The sequence below is a fragment of the Trachinotus anak genome, unplaced genomic scaffold (genome assembly GCF_046630095.1).
Source record: "Trachinotus anak isolate AG129_WGS33_773 ecotype Australia unplaced genomic scaffold, CSIRO_AGI_Tana_v1 ptg000013l, whole genome shotgun sequence".
In the NCBI taxonomy this organism is placed as follows: Eukaryota; Metazoa; Chordata; class Actinopteri; order Carangiformes; family Carangidae; genus Trachinotus; species Trachinotus anak.
Window position 1 is genome coordinate 18,432,900 of NW_027273864.1, and position 18,401 is coordinate 18,451,300.

The following is an 18,401-nucleotide window of genomic DNA, read 5'->3' on the forward strand; positions in this document are numbered from 1 at the left end:
GATTCTCCTCAGCTCAGTCTTCTCCCTCTGCAGCTCCTCCTTGATCCCTGACCTAGATACTCTCTTCTTCTCAGTCAGCTGGGCCTTTAGATCTGGAATCTATTTCAAATATAAAATGTGTAAAAATGATATCAGGTTGATGTGTATTTGATTATTTCTAATGGTGACCGCACATACAGTAAACTCGGAATAACAAATCTAAATAAATGCAGGTGAAACAGCTTTGTTGTCTTATTTTGCAACACTTATTTGACTGATGAATCAAAGTTTAGGTGCACACAGTGAGCTCACAGGAGCCAGGCTCCTCTCTGAACTGCAGGTCTGTGGTTACAGGACTGAAGTACTGGTCTGTATGTGAAGTGTCTTCAACACCCAATCAGCTTTAACAAGACAGGTACCTACCATTTAAACATGCATTTTTTTGGTGTGTGTGGGATTTAGGGTTTTCTGCTGCTAAAGCTGAGTCAACAAAACCTGGTAATTACTGTTCATTTTCATACATTTTTTCAAAATATTAAGATGTATGTGATTTCTTTTCCCAGATGACCCACAGATTCAGGGCCAAACTATTTGACGTTCCTTCAAAATAAAGAAAAGTCTCTGCAGCAAATGTAAAACTCCACCAGGTGAAAAACATTCACCTGCGTTGGACTTGAGGAAAAGCTCTGAAAATAGCAGCTATGGTTGTCCCGGATTCCAGTGGCATCCAGTTTTAACAGCACAAAAAAAGTATCACATCCGTTTAACCTTCCCAAAATACCCTGCAGTGTCCATCTGTATGAATAATATGTTCACACTCTGACTTTCACTCAAACCTGGGCTGCAGTCGCAGAGTCCTTTTTGCTTAGGAAGGTTCCTAACTGAGTGAAATGACCTGGAAGTATCTAAGTGACAGCCATGAGAAGAGCTGGGCGAATTCTCTAAATCAGGGGATTTCAAAGTCTGACACTGTGGGCTTACCATCAGACAAACCTCAGAAAGAGGCACCCCCTCACTCCACCTTAGTTTAATTACTTTGTTTCTCTGAAATCCTAGATGGGATAGCCCAATACTGCTGCTTGACATAACTTGAGACTGAACCAAATACATAGGAAAGGTCTGTCCTGAGGCTTTTATTAGGTTCTGACCTCTTGGAAAGTGGGAAAAACTGTAAAATTCCCCAAAACTACTGTATTTCTGAACTAGCTTTTTAACCAAATCACAAACATTTAGGGTCATTTATATGATCTCCTTTTAACAACTTACACCATAATTTCTTATATTATTTCTGTTGTCAACCTGTCAAACCCCTGCTGTAAGCGACAAGGAGAGGCGCTTCAGTGCTCTCCTATCTAAACATTGGACCTTCCTTTATGAAAGGAAAGGAGAGAATGCTGTCCCACAATTCCTTGCTGCAGCAACATTTAAATCAGCACACCATTGTAGTTTCACCATAGCAGGCCCACATAAATGTAGAAACAATATAGCATCTATATGTTTTTGACACAATCTAACATTCCTGGAAATCCTTGGCTGAGGTCGAAAAGTCAAAATAATCTCTTTTCCTAACCACTTTTCCTTGACCTCGATGGAAAACATCATGAGGTCAAGGAAAAATGTGAAGGAGAATTCATAAACCTAATTTGTTGCTTAATCCAACTTTTTTTCTTATTAAACCAACTTTATTTATAACCTTATAACAACTGGATGATAAATATGCCTTTTCTAACCACAAAAACATACAGGACAGAAATCTTGAAATAAGACTTAGAACTTATGTGCGCGACTTTTGAGACTAATTAAATACCATAAGCCTGGCTCTATCACAAAAAAATCTACCTACAAGTAGCCTACCTTTAAAGCTTACTAATTAACACTTAAATCTAGTTTGTTTAAACTGGACAAAAACCTGCAGTAACTCCCAGAAGTCACTGCTCCACGCCAAGAAGTAGGCCAGCATCGTTTTTTTTATTTTTAAAGCAAAATCATAATCATCCATTTTGGGCCTCACTCTAACCACACCAAACCACAGCATTGTCACATCATAAAAAAACTGATTTATATTTCAGCAGTGATTTCGTAACAGTTTTGGAGGAGAAAGACAAATGATGTGACCCTGACAAATGTGATGTCAGATCAGAAAAAGCCTCTGTGTGCTGTTCTTGAGGTAAATGAACAAACAACGTATTTTGACGTTTAATTCAGAGGACTTGTGTCAATTAGTGAGCTTCGAGGTGCTGGTAGGCAGTTGTTACATTTGGACCGAGCCAGCCTATTCCCAGTCTTTGAGCTAAGTTTGGATAACTCCCTGCTGGCTTGTGAAAAGGTTGCTTCATCCCCTTTTCACTGAGCCCTGATCCCCCACATTATCATTGTTTTGTCATTATCACTGTTATAGTATCAGTATTTTAGTTAAATGTTTCTATTCATTTTCAGGGTTTTTTTTGTGTGGAGGTTATTTATGTTGGAAGGGTCAGCCCACTTTGTATATTTTCAGTTGTCTGGGTTAGTGGGGTTAATCAGCTGCTCAATCAAGCAGAGGGGAAAAGGTATGTGTTATTAAGTCCTCTTAGGATTGAGTGACTGGCCTTTATTAGTAGAGGTGAAGATGGGTAAAACTGTTCTGCAGGAGACGACAGTGTGTAGCAGTTCTGTGGGGCTGGTGTGCTTATAGGATGTTTGGCATTTTTATTTGGCTCACCCCCATACTTACCTGAGCTGATGGTATGCTCCAGTTAGGTGCGAAGGAGAAGATAAAATGCATGCCATCGATCACTATTGATAGAGAGTGAAAGAGAGACAGAGCAGGTGGCAGTGAGGCTTGCTGTGAGGCTTGTTAATAAAATTTCACCCCTTGAGCACCTACTCCGGCCTGCTGACCTGCTTTTTGGAACATCCAAGTTTCCAGCGCCCAAACACCATAATCTGCCCTTTGTATGGGGTGGCGGCACTACATGGCTGTAGTTTCACATTTACTGTAGAGACACTAACTCTAGGCAGGAATGCAAAAAGTGTATTTCCCAGAACGTGGAATAATTTCTATAAGTCACATTTTTGAGGGAGCTGCATTTAATAGCCCAATTAATGTATGCCACCACTGCTTTGGTGCCAAATATGCACATAAATCATGTAAACAAGTGGGCATCAGATCTTTAAGAAACCTGATCTGAGAGTCGACTCCTCTGAAGGACACAGACGCAGAGCATGACAAAACTGTTATTAAACCGAGAGCGAGCGAGACGATCTCTAGACAGAGCAGCAGGGAAAGTGGAGACGTGACCATGGAGGGGAGATAGAGCGAGACACCAAAATGAAGAAATGCAGAGATGGAGGGATAGAAAAATAAAGGCCCTGCCAGACCTGACAGGATGGAGGAAAAAGAGAGGACTACTTTAAATGCGATAAACAGATCAAAATTGGCTTCTGTTCATGTACAGTCAGTTATGACCCTGAAAGGCAATTTTCAAGTTTGTGATGTCGTTTAAAAGGCTCCTCTTAATGGATGTAATTCACTGTGTTAAACCAAATAATACTGCATTTGAGGTTGCAATATGTCAAGTGTGAGTTTTTCTTTTGAATGTTCAAGGTCTAAATTTGCAGACAGAGGTGGAAATTTCAACTATAACATTGCATTTTGAATATAAGGATTTCTTTATTATTGTTTCTAAAATAACTAATGATCCTCAGCCTATTAAAAGCAGCACAACATTAATGTTATTTCTTTTCACAATTGGACAGAGAGAGTGGATTTTAGGCTGCCAGAGTGAAGAAAACAATAATAATGAACAGAGAAGCGGCTTCAAATGTCAGTCATTTTAAGGGCCCTGTTGTGTTTTTTCCTGTCATTATCAAGTAACCACGGGTAAATACAGTGTTTTAGGATTAAATTTTGTCCGTGGTCTTTGAAAACCTACGCAATCAACTCCAAAGACCAAAATTATTTTTTTTAAAAAGCACAAGCTGCAGATATTTCTCCACTGCTTTAAAAAAAAACCTCTATCTCCTCCTCATTTCCTCACAATCCAGCCAGTGATGATAAAGCCGGAAGTAGGAAACAGTGAGGTCCTGTGGGACTCTGTTCTTCCAGCCTGCTGAGCCTTGAGGGACAGAGGAGGGAAATTACAATCAACGACACCAGTTTGAAGCAGCAGTGGCTATCAGATAAGAATACATTGTACACACCACTCATAAATCAATCAAATGTCACCCTATGCTCTCTTTGGTTCTGTGTCACACTTGGTTTGATGCATTGTGGGAGATTCAGCTGCCGCAGAGCTGAGGTATAAACTTATCACTGTCTGACATACTGAGTCAAAAATGGTTTTTCCTCTACAGTTATTTGACTCTTTCTGTGATAACACCCAGGGCTCTGACCTTGATGCTGCTGTTGCTGTTTTTCTGGTTAGTTATCCCACAACACCTCCTGCTGGTCATAAACCTACAAAACTACATTTTAAATTAAAGCCTCAGCATAGCCTTTGTTAGTCAGTGTTAGAAGTGTTCAAATCCTTACTTTACTTTAGTAAAAGTAATACACACCATAAACATACTCAATTACAAGTAAAACTCCACCATTCAAAAACCTATCATCAGCTAAATGTACTTTAAGTATAAAAAGGAGTACTCATGCAGAATAGCCTCTTAATAGAGTTTGTTTCCAATAAAATATTATATTATTGGGTTTATATTACTGATGTAATTAAGTTCAAGTAAAAAGTGACATAAATTGGTAATGTTGAGTTAAGTAAAAGTATCAAAAAAGTTTACTTAACTACAGTACCTGAGTAAATGCACTTAGTTACTTTACACCACTGGCTGTCTTAGCCCTAACATAAAAAACATTTTTTACCAAATTACACAGTGTTTACAAGAGGAGAAAATCCGAGGCACTCTTGAGTCTTGAATTACAATGTTTAAAAGGCTTAAATATTACACAGATTTCACCAGTGTGTTTCAGATTACCTGCCTTCACAATAAAGGGTATAAGAATCAAATGAGAAAGGCTATTAAAAAATGTCCACAGTCAAAAAGTTTCCTTGTGAAGTAATTAAAAGTTAACAAAAAGGTCTGTTTCCGCTCTAATGGACTCACACACAATCTCAAAGCCACCTGATTTGAGAGAATCAGGGTTACTGACGTGTGTAGTAGTTTGTAATGGACATGGAATATTCCTCATTACCAGTTCTTAGAGCATATTTATGTACAGCAATCTACTCCTGAAGTTTCCATTTAGCCCTGCCAACATAAAAACACCCACAGGGACAACAGACAACAAAAGAGTTCATTAATCCATTGACGACATTTATCTTTATCTCTGAATAATAATTTGTGTCTGATATGTTGTTTGTTTCAGTTAGGAAAATCTTGAAATTACATCTATTAGATTTGAGGTGAGCTCAGATAAACTTTCCGTCTCCAGCAGATACATTTAAAAACAGTCTTCCTGTCAAACTCTGCACATCATTCAGCAGTGAGAGGCTCAAATGTTCAAGTGAAGTAACAAGAAGCAAAACATGTTTGAGTGGAGGGTGACTTTAAGGGACACGATTATCATAGAAAGTTTTGGTTCTGATTGGTGAAACTCAGCAGGTGGAAACTTATAAACTTATATATTTTATCTCATTAAACAACACATTCCTATACTTTATTATAACATGTGTTTACTTCTACATAAAAATGAGTCTGCATACAATGGAAACTGGGGATTTATTTTTAAAACCTGCAACATTATCTCCTATATAAATAAAGGAAAAATACAAAAGCAATTAATCAAGAAAAAAAACACATTAGTCAAAGATTGGGGAAATTTATATTAACAGAATTTTTTTGCAGAAAACAACTTCTGGTCCAAACAATCCTCAGTCTACCTCTGCAGTGATTCATTTATGCACTTTTTACGGGCCATTTATTAGACCAATACTGTCACTGGATTATCTCCTTAAAGGAAAGTCTTTTATCCATGAATCGGTGTGGAGCAGCTCTCACCACCCCACCCTGGGAAACACTTGCACTGAAAATTAGACTTCATGAATGTTACCTCATGTACCCTTATCTGTCCCAAAATTCTGAAGTGATTCCCCCCATCTGGATTCTTCTCAGACACCACCTCCCACGCAGCAGGGTCGAGGTGGAGGTAGGCCGTTGACTTTGGGTTCTTCCTCTGACATCTTCCCCGAGAGGAACATATGGTCTGGCTGCACAGAGTGGCCGCTGATGTTACATTCACCAGGTAAGGACCCAGGCTCTCATCAATGTAGGATTTGACAGCGTTACATGTTGCCTGAGAGCAGAAAAGAGACAGGAGACTAAGGGATGCTTCAAAGAACTGCCAATAAAAGCTTTCACACAAAAAGATTTTATGAGCTAATACTAATACTCAAATGTAATATGGTGATACCCTAACAAAAAAAACCTGACTTCTATCCCAGCAATTTAACACATTTTCAGTGGTGTGAACAAAATAGCCATCTGCAGAAAAGCCCCTTCTCAGCAACTTCTGTGCATCAGCATCTTATCAAAATCATACTGCAAGTCTCACTGACATTGTACTCTCAAGGGAGAAATAGTTTGAAGATAATTCTGGTGATATTTCATATCATTACTCTTTGAAAAAACCAAAACCAACAATCAGTTGAATCTATTAACAAGTATTGTCTGTATAGCCAAATACAGCTTAGGCCTCCAGTGTTGTCCAAAGACTGTTAAAAACAAGTCAGTCAGCCACACTGTTGCACAGACTCACATGTGCCTTCAATACCATGAACATGTACTGTATTTTATTTTGATTAAATCAAACATACACTGTCCTGCTGCCATAAATACTCACCACAGGACCAAAATGATCTGTATATAGAGGTGTGTGTATCTAGAAGTAAAAAATTAGTCTTGGGTAGAGAAGGTAATGAAACAAGGTTTTGGTCTTTTCATGGGATTTCCCGACAATGCAAAACAGCGTACACACAGTGAGGTGCAGAACAGTGTGAGCTTCAGTTCAAAATGATTCCTTTTCTTTTGCTGTATGGCATATTTTTTCACGTAAATGTTTTCAGCTATCTTGCTCTCATCACAGTGGCGTCTTTTCTACGTTTATTTTTTGATTTTCTTCTAGTCAGTTATCAGTCAGTAGTGTGACTTATAAAATCACCAAAGATGATAAGAAAATAAAATAACATTATTGGTGTCGTTTTAGACCACAAACACAAAACATTCATCATTGCATCATTTAAAAACTTTTAAAATCTTTCACCTTAAACCATCAAAGGTCACATCACAATTTTTACTGCAAAACAGCAAATTCTGCACAGCATAAAACCTAAGTTTTCAAACACATTTCACAACACTTCCCTTTTTAACTAGTTTCAGTTCAATGTTCTCAAATATATATAGCACCCTGGTAATGCCCAGAGAGCTGAAAGCATTTGGTGAATAAGAGCTGATGTACTAGAGAGAGGTGTTGTGATTTTCAGCTGACACTTAAAAAAAAATAAGAATTTTAAAGGCCACAAGACCACATTGATGATTTAAGTATTAGAACCAAAAATGTGACGATCAGATTATTCTGAGAGTAAACCAATCGGTGTAGGCATGGTAGATATGCAAAGTGATACATACTATCAGTTAGTTATCATACCTGAGATTTGGAGAAGGCGTGGTCGCCCCAGAGGACCACCCCTGCAGATCCTAAAGCAGCACTTTCTCCGATGGTGTAGACCAGGTGCTCCTGCAGGAAGTAAAAAAAGAGTTGGTGACAGAGGATACAGAAAACGACAAAGAGTAAAAAAAAAAACCAAAACAAACAAAAAAAAACTGCTACTTGCCTGAGAGAGGAAATCTAATGTGTAGGTGTAGACGATGCGAGCGTAGGGGAGCACAGGTGGTGTTGATGGAGTCACTTGAGCCCCCACTCTCATGGCCTCCAGGATGCGGTGGTGAGTGTAGAGGAGCACTTCTCTGCCGAGGCCTCGCTGCTTGAGGCTCAGGTAGATGTCAGGATACAGAGCAGAGGAGCTGTTCCACATCCAGAACAGCTCGTTGTTCCTCTTTATCTCGACAGGAGGACACTCCCCTGAGTAATTTGTGCTTTTGTCGTAATAGTTGTAGCAGTTGGGAAAACCGTAGTAACCCCACAACCCATTGGGTCTTTCCTCCTGCCCCAGTTTCAGTGTTTCCTCCATGAATTTCCTTCCTGCTTCCTCAAACTTCACCCGGGCTTCAGCTTCTATCTGAGTAGGGCTCCAGTCCGGATGCCTGGACTTCACTAGTGTTCTTGATGCCTCCCAGTACACCTCCTTACTATCCCAGTTTCTCTCCCACACAGGTCTCCAGCTCTCCCAGTCTACCACAGCCAGGCCCTGGAAGTCTCTGTCAGGGATATAGGAGCGGATATCTTCTGAGGCAACTCGGAGGTGCTGATCAAGACTGGCGTTCTGTGGGACTCCGCCATTAACGGCCTCTCTTTGGTTGGAGTACCTGGGATACAGCCCAAGCTTGTCAGCATAAAATATGGTAATATTTTCTCCCATAAAAGTTTGGTTTTGGTTCTGGACAATATTGAAGGTCTCCAGGTTGAGGTCCACACCATACTGAGAGAGGCAGCTGGCAGTGGGGGCGTTCCACACAGTGAGGAAAGGCACCTGGGAGAAAGATGACGTTTCCACCTTCAGCCCTGAAACTAGGCTGATCAGACTTAAGAGCAGCAGCACCTCAGGATGTAATGAACTCATCCCTGCAAAGAAGAGAAAGGCAGTGCTGCTAAGATCTCAGAGCTGCGTTGTGAAATTTTAAGAGGATATTGCGATAACAATGTGTTTTTTAAAAAGTTGTGAAGAAACTGGAGTCTCATTGATCGGAATTCAAAGTAAACACTCTCTTTCCATTTTCTGAATCTGCATTAAAGCTCCAAGAACTTCAGCTTTTGACTAAACATGTTCTTGGTCTGTCAAACCTGTATGGTTTTCCATATAATCCCAAATGTTGCAGAGTAGCTATATTTGAACAAAGTAATAAACTATGAAGTAATACAATAAAAGCTAAATGTATTATAGACAAAACTACAAACACTAACTTACCTAATGAAACACTGGACAAGGATTTTGGTTTGTACTTTGACTTTGTGGTCTGGATGTGGGACTAGCAGTCTCATGATCTGAATGACACATGCAGGAAATGGGGAAGGAGCAAAATCAGAACAGCTCACAGGTTTTCCAACAACCAATCAGAAGAGACATGCAAATCATTTCATGGCACAGACAGATTTAAAGTCACAGGCACGTTGCAACCTCATCCTAGTATTATCCTTAACAGAGTTTTCATTTTGCTTCAATAAAACATGCAAATATAATTTAAGATAATCAGTGTAGTAAAGACACTTGGAAAGGCTGTAAGGTTCTACTCTAAATGGCTCTCACCAAAAAAGCCATAATGAACTGTTCCACCTTCAAATTTAAATGTACGCCTGCTCAACTCTTAAAAGTAGTAAAAAATAACTCTTGGCTTAACAGCACCCTACAATTACATGGGGAGGGGGGTATGAGGCTGGAGCCTGCAAAATGTGTCCCTCCCAGAGGACTAGCTGGCTTGGCCTCCCCTCTGTTACCAATTGTGACACGGATTTTCCCCTGAAGCTTAATTTCTATTGACTACAAACAACAAACCATACCTGTATTATCTGAAAACCACCATTAAAACATTAAAGTTACCTTTAATGCTGAAAATATGATGCACAAACCATCATTCCCCAGCTTATTGTGTTCTTTAAGCAGAAATAACCAAAGAGAATCAACACAGGTTTCAATAAAGAAGTTTATTTAAATTGACACAAATTTGACAAAACAGCATGAAGAACAAAGGCGATAATGTCAGTAAAACTGTGGACCATACAAAGTGTCAGAAAATTAGCTCTTTATATTGCATGTTAGATTTGTTTGAAAGGTTGTGCTTCTGAAGTAAAACAGCTGTTGACTGTAATTTATGACATAAATGGAGTAGTGTATGTGTTTTAAGAGAAAACTAGTAGTCATGTTTTGGACATAAAAACATTAAAATATCATATAAAACACCTAAAAATACATTCAAATAAATAGTAACACTTTAATTGCCTCCATAAAAAGATGAGAGAGGTCATGTTGAAAAAAGATAAGGCACTTCAAATATATTGTGCTATTACCAGATTTAAGTGCATCAATTCCACTTTCACCATACAGCGACTGACATACGTCGACTCATTCATCACATTTCCTCCAAATGCGCTCTCTATGAGAAACATGGAATTTGACACCTTGGGAAACAGTGACTGAGAGGAAACTGAGAGCAAAATGTAAACAAGGTCATTTCCAGCGAGCCCTCCATTGCTTAAAAAAAGATTAAAAGTTATAAACAAATATAACTTTGCAAATTCCACAGTGTTTTGTATAAAATTTCACTTTGTGCCATCCATATTTTACAGCAACTCAAGAAAAAAAAAAATGATACTCCTCAATCATTTAAACTCTCTACCTGTCATCTTGTATGCTCCTATATTTTGACATACAAAATGCAGCTGTGCCTAATGTATTCATGGCGCATTAGCAAAGGAGCAGAGAGACAATCAGTAAGATCACACATTGCAGTGCTGATGCCATGGTTTGAGCTGCCGTCCCTCTCTGGTGTAGAGGGTCTGTCTGATCACAGCCCTCTCCCTGATAGCCACTGTAGCACTGGCACTGAAAATTAGTTTGGAAACTCGTCACCACTGCTTCGCCAAGCTCACCGGTGACTGCCAGCTTGCCGTTCTCCCTGACGATACTGTGGGTGAGGGAGTTCAGATGTAAGTAAACATCACTGTCTGGATTTTTGCGCAAACAGCGGCCGTGAGAAGCACACAAGGTCTGGCTGCATAGCTCTGCTGCCGTGGAGACGTTGAAGAGGTATTGACTCAGTGGACCCCGTAGATATGCATCGAGGTCGGCACAGCTGTTCTGGAAAGGAGAAGGAAAAAAAAAAATCATTCACTCAACTAGGTGATGATTCACAGTCAGACTGTCCTTATTTTAGATTCTGACTTTTTTGGGTGTGAGGTTCAGATAACTTGTGAAGTACTCTAAAGGAAACCACAAGCACTTTTTGTGATCTAAAGTCAAATGTGGTTATGATTAACTTTATCAGTCTTGTTGATTAAGTTAGACTTTATCCATTTATTATTATTTCTGATTGAGCCACACATCCAGCTCTGAAATGGGACATATATCTCTGTTGATTCTGGTCAAACTATGAAAACAATAGAGGCCTGATGTGGTGTGCAAGTCTTGACTACTTACTAACAGAGATTACTTTCATAAATTAAAATAACTCATTTCAATCGTGAGGCACCTGCTCACATCCAGCGGACAGTGTGCTGATTAATCCAAATGAAGACAAACAGAGAAAGAATACAATGCATTTTCAGAGGAAGCACATTCATAAGAAAGGATGTCTAAAATGTGCTATTACTCCTAGACCGTAACACAAATATCATATGGATGGAATATTCATATAAAATGGTCAAAGGATCATTATTTAGTTTGAAATGACACTGAGCAATCCCAGTTGCAAAACGAGCTGTTCACAAAAGTGGAATAAAGAGAGGCAGCTCCAGTGAATGTCTGTCCACCTCAAGCTTTTTTGTTCATGTGAGGTCTTTTCCTGTGGATATCCGTCCACTGAAGATTTCAAACTAAAGCAAATCAACCAAAACCATTTTCTCTCATTTTCTTCAGTTTAAGTGAATGAAAGACACAGGCTGAAAACACCACACTGCCAAAACTGCTTCTTCACGACTGAGAACAAAAACTGTTCAGAAGATTTTGACTTCAAATGGATGATTGAAGTAGCCTGAATGTGACACTCATGTGATTCAAGTCACTATCTTTGAACTGGAGCCCCGAGGAATAACTGTTAGTTCTCAAATGACTGCACACATGACGGACAAGAGCAGCAGGTCAAAAATGACTAGGTGGTGACAATTGTGGCCAAATTTATAAATTGTGTCTGAGTGATTAATGTGTTTGTTTCATAAGTAGTGTGTGGCCGCTTACTTTGCTGCTTGCATAAGCTGCTTCTCCCCAGAGGATGATTCCAGCTGCTCCCAAAGCCACACTCTCCCCGATGGTGGAGACAAGGTCAGTCTGTAGAAGATGACACGGCATTTTAACCCTATCGCATTTAGCCTTTTATATTTCTAAAAATACAAGTCAAACAGAGGAAAAAAAATACACTGTTAAGTATCACTTTACCAGGGTCAAAATGTTAATGGGTCATAAGATACTGTATGTCAAACACATCATCAGCTCTTATCTGTTGATACTCCCATAAGGAAACAGTCTATAGGGTGTTAGCGAGATTTTCAACTTGACCAACACCCATCCTGCCTTCTCCACACAAATGAGAGGTATTGGGGTGTCTGTCTGCTCCCAGAACAGGAAAGGACTGTGACTGCCGATAAGGAAAAGCTGAGAGCTACAGCTCCATGCAGCATGCACCGATCAGAGAGAAAGAAAGAGGGGGAGTCAGTGGTAGTGTTGAATGTTAGAGCCACCATGTGATTGAGAGTTAACGAAAAAGTTCATATCCTGTGCTTCACAAATGTTTAGTATCATACATGACCCAACAGTGCACAGGAACACATTAGTCAAGTTACAGTTCATGAGAATGAAAAAAAAAAGCTGGAAAGAAAGGGAACGCAGATTCAGGACCGGCAGAGTTTTTTAAAGTTAGAGCGTCACCTCAGTCAGCTGTTCCAGGGAGTTGGCGTAGGTGGGCCGGGTGTACACAAAGACAGGACGTGCCAACCCATCGCCTGATGATGCTAAACGCATCCCCTCCTTCACTCTGTTCCGGACAAACTGCCGTCCGGAGGTCGAGGAGCGCAGCACAGTGCCCATGTAGATGGAGGGGAAGAGGGCTGTGCTCTCAGTCCACAACCATTTCAGCTGCTCGTTGCGAGCCACTTCCACATCAGGACAGCGCCCTGTGTAGTTCTCCAGAGTGCGCCTGTAGTCGTGGTTGTAGCAGTCAGGGAACAGGTAGAACCCCCACAGCTGGTTGGGCCTCAGGTTCTTGGCTTCCTTGAGAGTCTCCAGCATGAACTTCCTTGCAGACATCTCAAACTCCTGCTGGGCTACTTTCCCCACCTGCTCTGGAGGCCACGTTGGGTTCTTCTGGTTCACCAACTCACGAGAATGTTTGCGGTAAATATCTTTGGTTTCCCAGTTACGTATCCAGAGTGGGCGCCACTCCTCCCAGTCAATAACTGCCAGACCCTTGGCCCCTGATTCACGGATATACTTCTGCACACTATCCGGCATCTTCTCCAGGTGCTGTGTGAGGCTGGCCACCTGTGGCAGTCCCCCGTTCACCGGTGTTCCATCTTTCTCAAAGTAGGGGTACAAGCCCAGGCGGTCCTTATAGAAGATGGTGAGGTTCTGCTTGACAAAGGCCTCATTGGGAGAGGCCACGATTTGGAATTGGTCCAGCTGAAAACGAATGCCATGCCGTGGGGCACAGTCCTCAGTCGGGGCATTCCAAGCGAGGAGCAAAGGCTTCTGGGAATACAGTGGCCATCTTGTGGGTTTCAGTCCCAAGGCACAGAGGCAGTCCCACAGTATAACAATCAGCAACAGTACTTTACAGTCACAAAGAGTCCAGTACAACATGTCTTCAGATGTGGATCAACAGATAGGACCGTCACTCTCAGCTCTACAAGTCACAGAGGAGATTGAAATGTGGGTTTCTTTTTTTTAGTTTATTTTATATCAACTGGCATTCATTCAGTACATTCATTCAAAACGTCACAATTACAAAAAGAAATGTAGAAATAACACTGATGAGTTCAGAGCAGTTTTGTTTGTTTTGTGCAAACCTGGAATCACAGCCTGTGGGGTTGCACAGATTAACAATGAAAACAAATCCTAGTTGGATTATGTATTTTATTTATAGAAAGCATCTTTCTATGCATGTGTGCAGAACAGATATGGCTTTCTATAATATGTCTTCAGAAATGACTTGACCACGGACTGTCACTCTGCTCTACAACTCAAAGAGGAGATTTAAATGTATGTTTTGTTTATTTTTCTAGTAAATGATAGTAATATAAGAATAATTCATTCATAGTTATCAGCTGTGGCGGAACAATCTTCTACCTAAGTAAAAGTAACAATACCACAGTGTAGAAATAAAAGCCCAGCATTCAAAACTTTGGTTACTTTAGTACCAAAGTATTAGCATCAACACTGAGTACCAAAAGTAAAAGTACTCACTATACAGAACGAGCCATTTCTGAGAGATATTTATTATATTACTGGTTGAATTACTGGTAATTATTAATGCATTCATTATACATCAGTTTACTATTGCAGCTGGTCAAGCAGTACACAATGTACCTATATGAATACTTATGTTTAATTGTATTTACTAGTTGATTATATTTTGTATAATTATCTGAATAGTTACTAATGGTGTCAAATAAATGTAGTGGAGAAAGAAGTACAATATTCCAACAGTATAAATTAACATAGAAAGGAAATACTCAAGCAGGTACCTCAGAATTATATGTAAGAACAGTACTTGAGTAAATGTACTTAGTTACTTTCCACCACTGGTTATCAGTACTAATCTAAATGCAAAGCTGAAATCACATTAAAGTTTTGTTGTGCTGATGTTAACTATCTGTAGATAATCAATGCTAAAAACGCAGCCTAAGTAAATAGACAAAGCTTAGATTAAGGACAAAAAAAAAAAAATCTAGTTACTTTTTGTCTTTATTTATAAAAAACCATCTTCCCGTAGTTGTATGTGCAGATTTCTAAAGCTTTTCCAAGCTGCATGGGCTTCAACATATTGTCTTTTCTGTTATAGGTGGATAAACTGACTTCAATTAAATTATAGTTTTGGAGTTTTTGTTTTTTTGTTTGTTTTTTTCTTTAGCAATAACTGAGCAAAACAACAAGTAAAAGCTAAGTTCATTCACACCAGCCTCCTCCCTCCTGCAGCTGGACAAACTTACCTTTACTGGCAGACTGAAGCATTCCCAAAAAAACAGAAGCCAGCTACCGCGTTTTTGTGTCGCCTCAAAGCAAATTGGAAAAACTGAAAGTGAACATTGCTGCTGGGGTGAGAAAATGTCGATAGGGCAGATTTAACGAGAGATCTCTTTGTCAGACCCCTCCTCTCGACCTCCCTTTCGTCAGTGGAGTGAAGAAACCGAGATGACCCCCTGCGATGTTGTCAGTCAGTCGCAGCCCGCCTACTCAGAGACAACTGAGCCACTTTCAGGACGTTCCATTCACACTGGGAACACGGGGGGGGAGCGGCGAAGCAAGCGGGACGTCCCAACACCTCCGTCAGCGTGTCTAATGTGTTTCAGCCGCGACTTTCTTCACTCAGTGTCTGCTCATAAGCGCAGGCTTCAGATACGTCGGACTTGGGTCTGATTTTGTTGTGTGCGTGTTTTTTTTTTTTTTTTTAAGACACCCCCCCCCTCCTAGTCCCGGTACGGCACTGAATGAATCAGTCCGAGAAGTTCGCCACCACGCCGTGAAACAGATACACCGTACCGCGCAATGTCAAGATTCATGAGAGGTCACAGGGGGCCAGTATGCCACAACTCTAAAAATAAGATTTGATTACTGTGTTCCGGTGACCTTTCTACATTACAATCAGAAATAGCCTATAAATAATCTGGTATTTAGAAATAATGTGAGGACTTCATTTCACTCTGAAAACATGCAAGGATACATTTTGGTCCTTAAAACACCTGAAATCACTTCAAATGCCTAGGATTTCTCTATAACATAGCTTATCCAAAAACTGTTGAGCTAAAAGTAAAAAAAAAAAAAAAAAAAAAAAAAACATCCTTAGCTCAAGGTGAATTAACACAAACTTTGTGTGGATGTGATTTGATGGACAGGTGGAAAATGATAAATCTGTCTCAAGATTCATATTTTTATATTGTGAGATTATGATTAGATTGAGGAAATAACTGACATTATTTTTTTCAAGCACAGTACTTCAAATCAGTAAGAAGAGCGACTGTATCTCTCATGAAATAGCTTTGTTCTAACTTTGGCAGATTGTATGTTCATGTAGGACCCCACTGCCAACAATAAGAAGACTCTTTAAAAAAAAGAGAGAGAGAGGGAGACATTTAAACCTGTTCCTAAAAATGGTCAATTCAAATTCAGACCGCTAAACTTTTACTTTTACACCACAATGTCTCATTGGGAAGTACTTTTACCTCACTGCATTTATGCATGGCTGTATCCACATTGTAATTCACTTTTTGTTTATTTTTCAAGGAAAACATAAAACCCATAGATTATGATGCTGTGTAATAAACTTAACTGTAACAGCAGAGTGGCACCACCCACGCTAACTACAACTAGTGGTAGAAGAAGTATTCTTTTCTTAAGTATAAGTCTTGAAATCACAACTCTCAAGTAAGAGTACAGAAGTATTATCAAAAAGATTTACGAGAAGTATCAAAAGTAAAAGTACTCATTATGCAGCAGAAATAGCTGATAACATGTACACAGCCTTTTAATGTTGTAGCTGGGTAAGGTAAATCAAACTACTTTATTTATATAAGGACACATCATAAGCTGAACATAGGTAATATGTAAAATGTAAATCAGCAAAACAACTTCAGTTTTCAAGTAAATGCTTTGGAGTAATTTGCCATGGAAACAAATTATAACTATAAGTTGCATAAAATAAAAAATACTAAAAAGGACCTCCGAATTGTACATCAGGACAGTAGCCTGCTCGAGTACACGTCCCTAGATATATTACACCACTTACTACAACATTAAAATGACACATGTACCCACAGCTGCAACAGTCTGAGAGAAACCATGATTCATAATAATAATAAAAGTAATAATAATGATGTTTCTTGTTATACCTGAGTAGGTTTTTCTGATTTCTGACTTTTCAAGTCAAATGATGAATGCAGATCTTTTAGTTTCAAAGAACTTCCTTTTCACTGAAGTGTTGCCACTTAAGTATAGGTTTTTTATGTTGTTGTTTTTTTTTCTTTTCCCCACTAATGCTCCGAGCACACTTCAGACAGTGGGTACAAAGCATCTGGCATGCAGATGTCACTGCTGCCTGAGGCATTTGATGACAGCCACTGGCAATGGCTCGGTGAGCCAGGAGAGTACAGAGCATAGGCATGGTGAATAATGAGGGTAGAGGCCACACGCTTACACAAAATTAACCAATTTAACAACTCGTTTCCGTAACTCTAAAGGACTGTGTAGATTGGAAGAAGTAGGAAATCTGAGCGTGAACAGTTGTTAAAAGGGCTTCTTTCATCACCAGTAAAATGGTTGCTTGAGCCTAGCAGTCCATGAGTAAGTTTTGAAGAGCGGTGTTCTTCTGAAAGTTAGACATTTCCCTTGCAGATACACGTGAGCTTGAGGATGTCTGAGCACATGATAGGGGTGAAGTGGGGGCCTGGAAGTGAGATGTTTTCCTGTGTTCGAGTCCATTCCACCATTGGTTTTCCAAACTTTGCTGACTCACCTCACCATGTCATCAGTTTTTTCTCTTTCTCTCTCTCTCTCCCCCTCTGCCTCTGCAGTTTGTTTGAGGAAAATGTAGAGCATAAACGGCCTGTGTGAATGAAGAGGGAGGGACAGGAACAAAGGAATGGCCCGGTTTCCCTGTGGTCTCATCTTCCTTTTGACCTCTGTGTCCTGAACATTACATCAGCAGAAGTCAGGGATCGTCAGGAAACGAAAACAATGGCAGGGAAACTGGAAACACAGCTTACCGCTTTCAATGTGCATAACAAACACTTACAGAATTGCGATACATTAGGATAATCATGTGAATTGGTAAATCGGAATGAAGGGAATTTCACTGGAACAGGTTTGACGTTAGCTAGTTTACTCCTTCACTCTACTGCACTCTTAAACGGACAGGCATCTGCATTTTACTGCTTCGGTTTGCACCTAAATTGACTTTGATGTAGTTTTATGTATCGATAAGATACACAGGACATTAACATCAGTTCTCCTAAAGAACTATTTGTTTAGTTCATGCTCTGTTAATCACATGCAGCGAGTGGGATCACACTACACCACAGTAAAAAGTAAGATAATCCAACTAAACTCAGATAAAATGGGCCACAATATGCATTGCCGTTTTATTTGGAGCCACTACAGTTTGTTAATCTCTTTTACTGTTTATAATTCAACGCTTGTTTCAGTTCTTTTTCAAGGCTGCTGATCATTTATAATGACTCTCTCTCAACCGTAGCCACAATGTTTCCCAGTATAAACACATTGTGCACATTAGAGAACACATTGCACAGATCAAAACACTGTTATACACTTTCATATTCATGAAGATTGTGTGGCTTTACAAGAAAGGGTGCATCCTTTTAATGCATGCCGGACTTTTAGCAA

At 39.8% G+C, this 18,401-nt stretch overlaps 2 protein-coding genes across 2 annotated transcripts; both read right to left on the bottom strand.

Moving 5' to 3' along the window:
- Positions 1-5,666: 5,666 nt before the first annotated feature.
- On the bottom strand, positions 5,667-9,163 carry hyal1 (hyaluronidase 1). Its single transcript, XM_071494270.1, has 4 exons — positions 9,048-9,163; positions 7,797-8,704; positions 7,610-7,699; positions 5,667-6,259 (listed from the first exon to the last, which is right to left on the bottom strand). Exons 2-4 carry the CDS (start codon positions 8,700-8,702, stop codon positions 5,933-5,935), a joined length of 1,323 nt encoding a protein of 440 aa, XP_071350371.1. The 5' UTR covers positions 8,703-8,704; positions 9,048-9,163; the 3' UTR covers positions 5,667-5,932.
- A 599-nt stretch (positions 9,164-9,762) lies between these two features.
- Positions 9,763-15,185, bottom strand: hyal2a (hyaluronidase 2a). Its single transcript, XM_071494269.1, has 4 exons — positions 14,996-15,185; positions 12,717-13,689; positions 12,030-12,119; positions 9,763-10,934 (listed from the first exon to the last, which is right to left on the bottom strand). Exons 2-4 carry the CDS (start codon positions 13,644-13,646, stop codon positions 10,542-10,544), a joined length of 1,413 nt encoding a protein of 470 aa, XP_071350370.1. The 5' UTR covers positions 13,647-13,689; positions 14,996-15,185; the 3' UTR covers positions 9,763-10,541.
- Positions 15,186-18,401: the final 3,216 nt, after the last annotated feature.

What these genes read in the sequence shown, in the direction of transcription:
- hyal1 (XM_071494270.1), bottom strand. Translation starts at nt 8,702, where the DNA reads ATGAGTTCATTACATCCTGAGGTGCTGCTGCTCTTAAGTCTGATCAGC. An exon ending in CATTAGATTTCCTCTCTCAG is followed by an intron (nt 7,700 to 7,796) that starts GCAAGTAGCAGT and finishes TACTTCCTGCAG; the next exon opens with GAGCACCTGGTCTACACCAT. An exon ending in ACGCCTTCTCCAAATCTCAG is followed by an intron (nt 6,260 to 7,609) that starts GTATGATAACTA and finishes TTCTGCTCTCAG; the next exon opens with GCAACATGTAACGCTGTCAA.
- hyal2a (XM_071494269.1), bottom strand. Translation starts at nt 13,646, where the DNA reads ATGTTGTACTGGACTCTTTGTGACTGTAAAGTACTGTTGCTGATTGTT. An exon ending in CCCTGGAACAGCTGACTGAG is followed by an intron (nt 12,120 to 12,716) that starts GTGACGCTCTAA and finishes CATCTTCTACAG; the next exon opens with ACTGACCTTGTCTCCACCAT. An exon ending in CAGCTTATGCAAGCAGCAAA is followed by an intron (nt 10,935 to 12,029) that starts GTAAGCGGCCAC and finishes TCTCCTTTCCAG; the next exon opens with AACAGCTGTGCCGACCTCGA.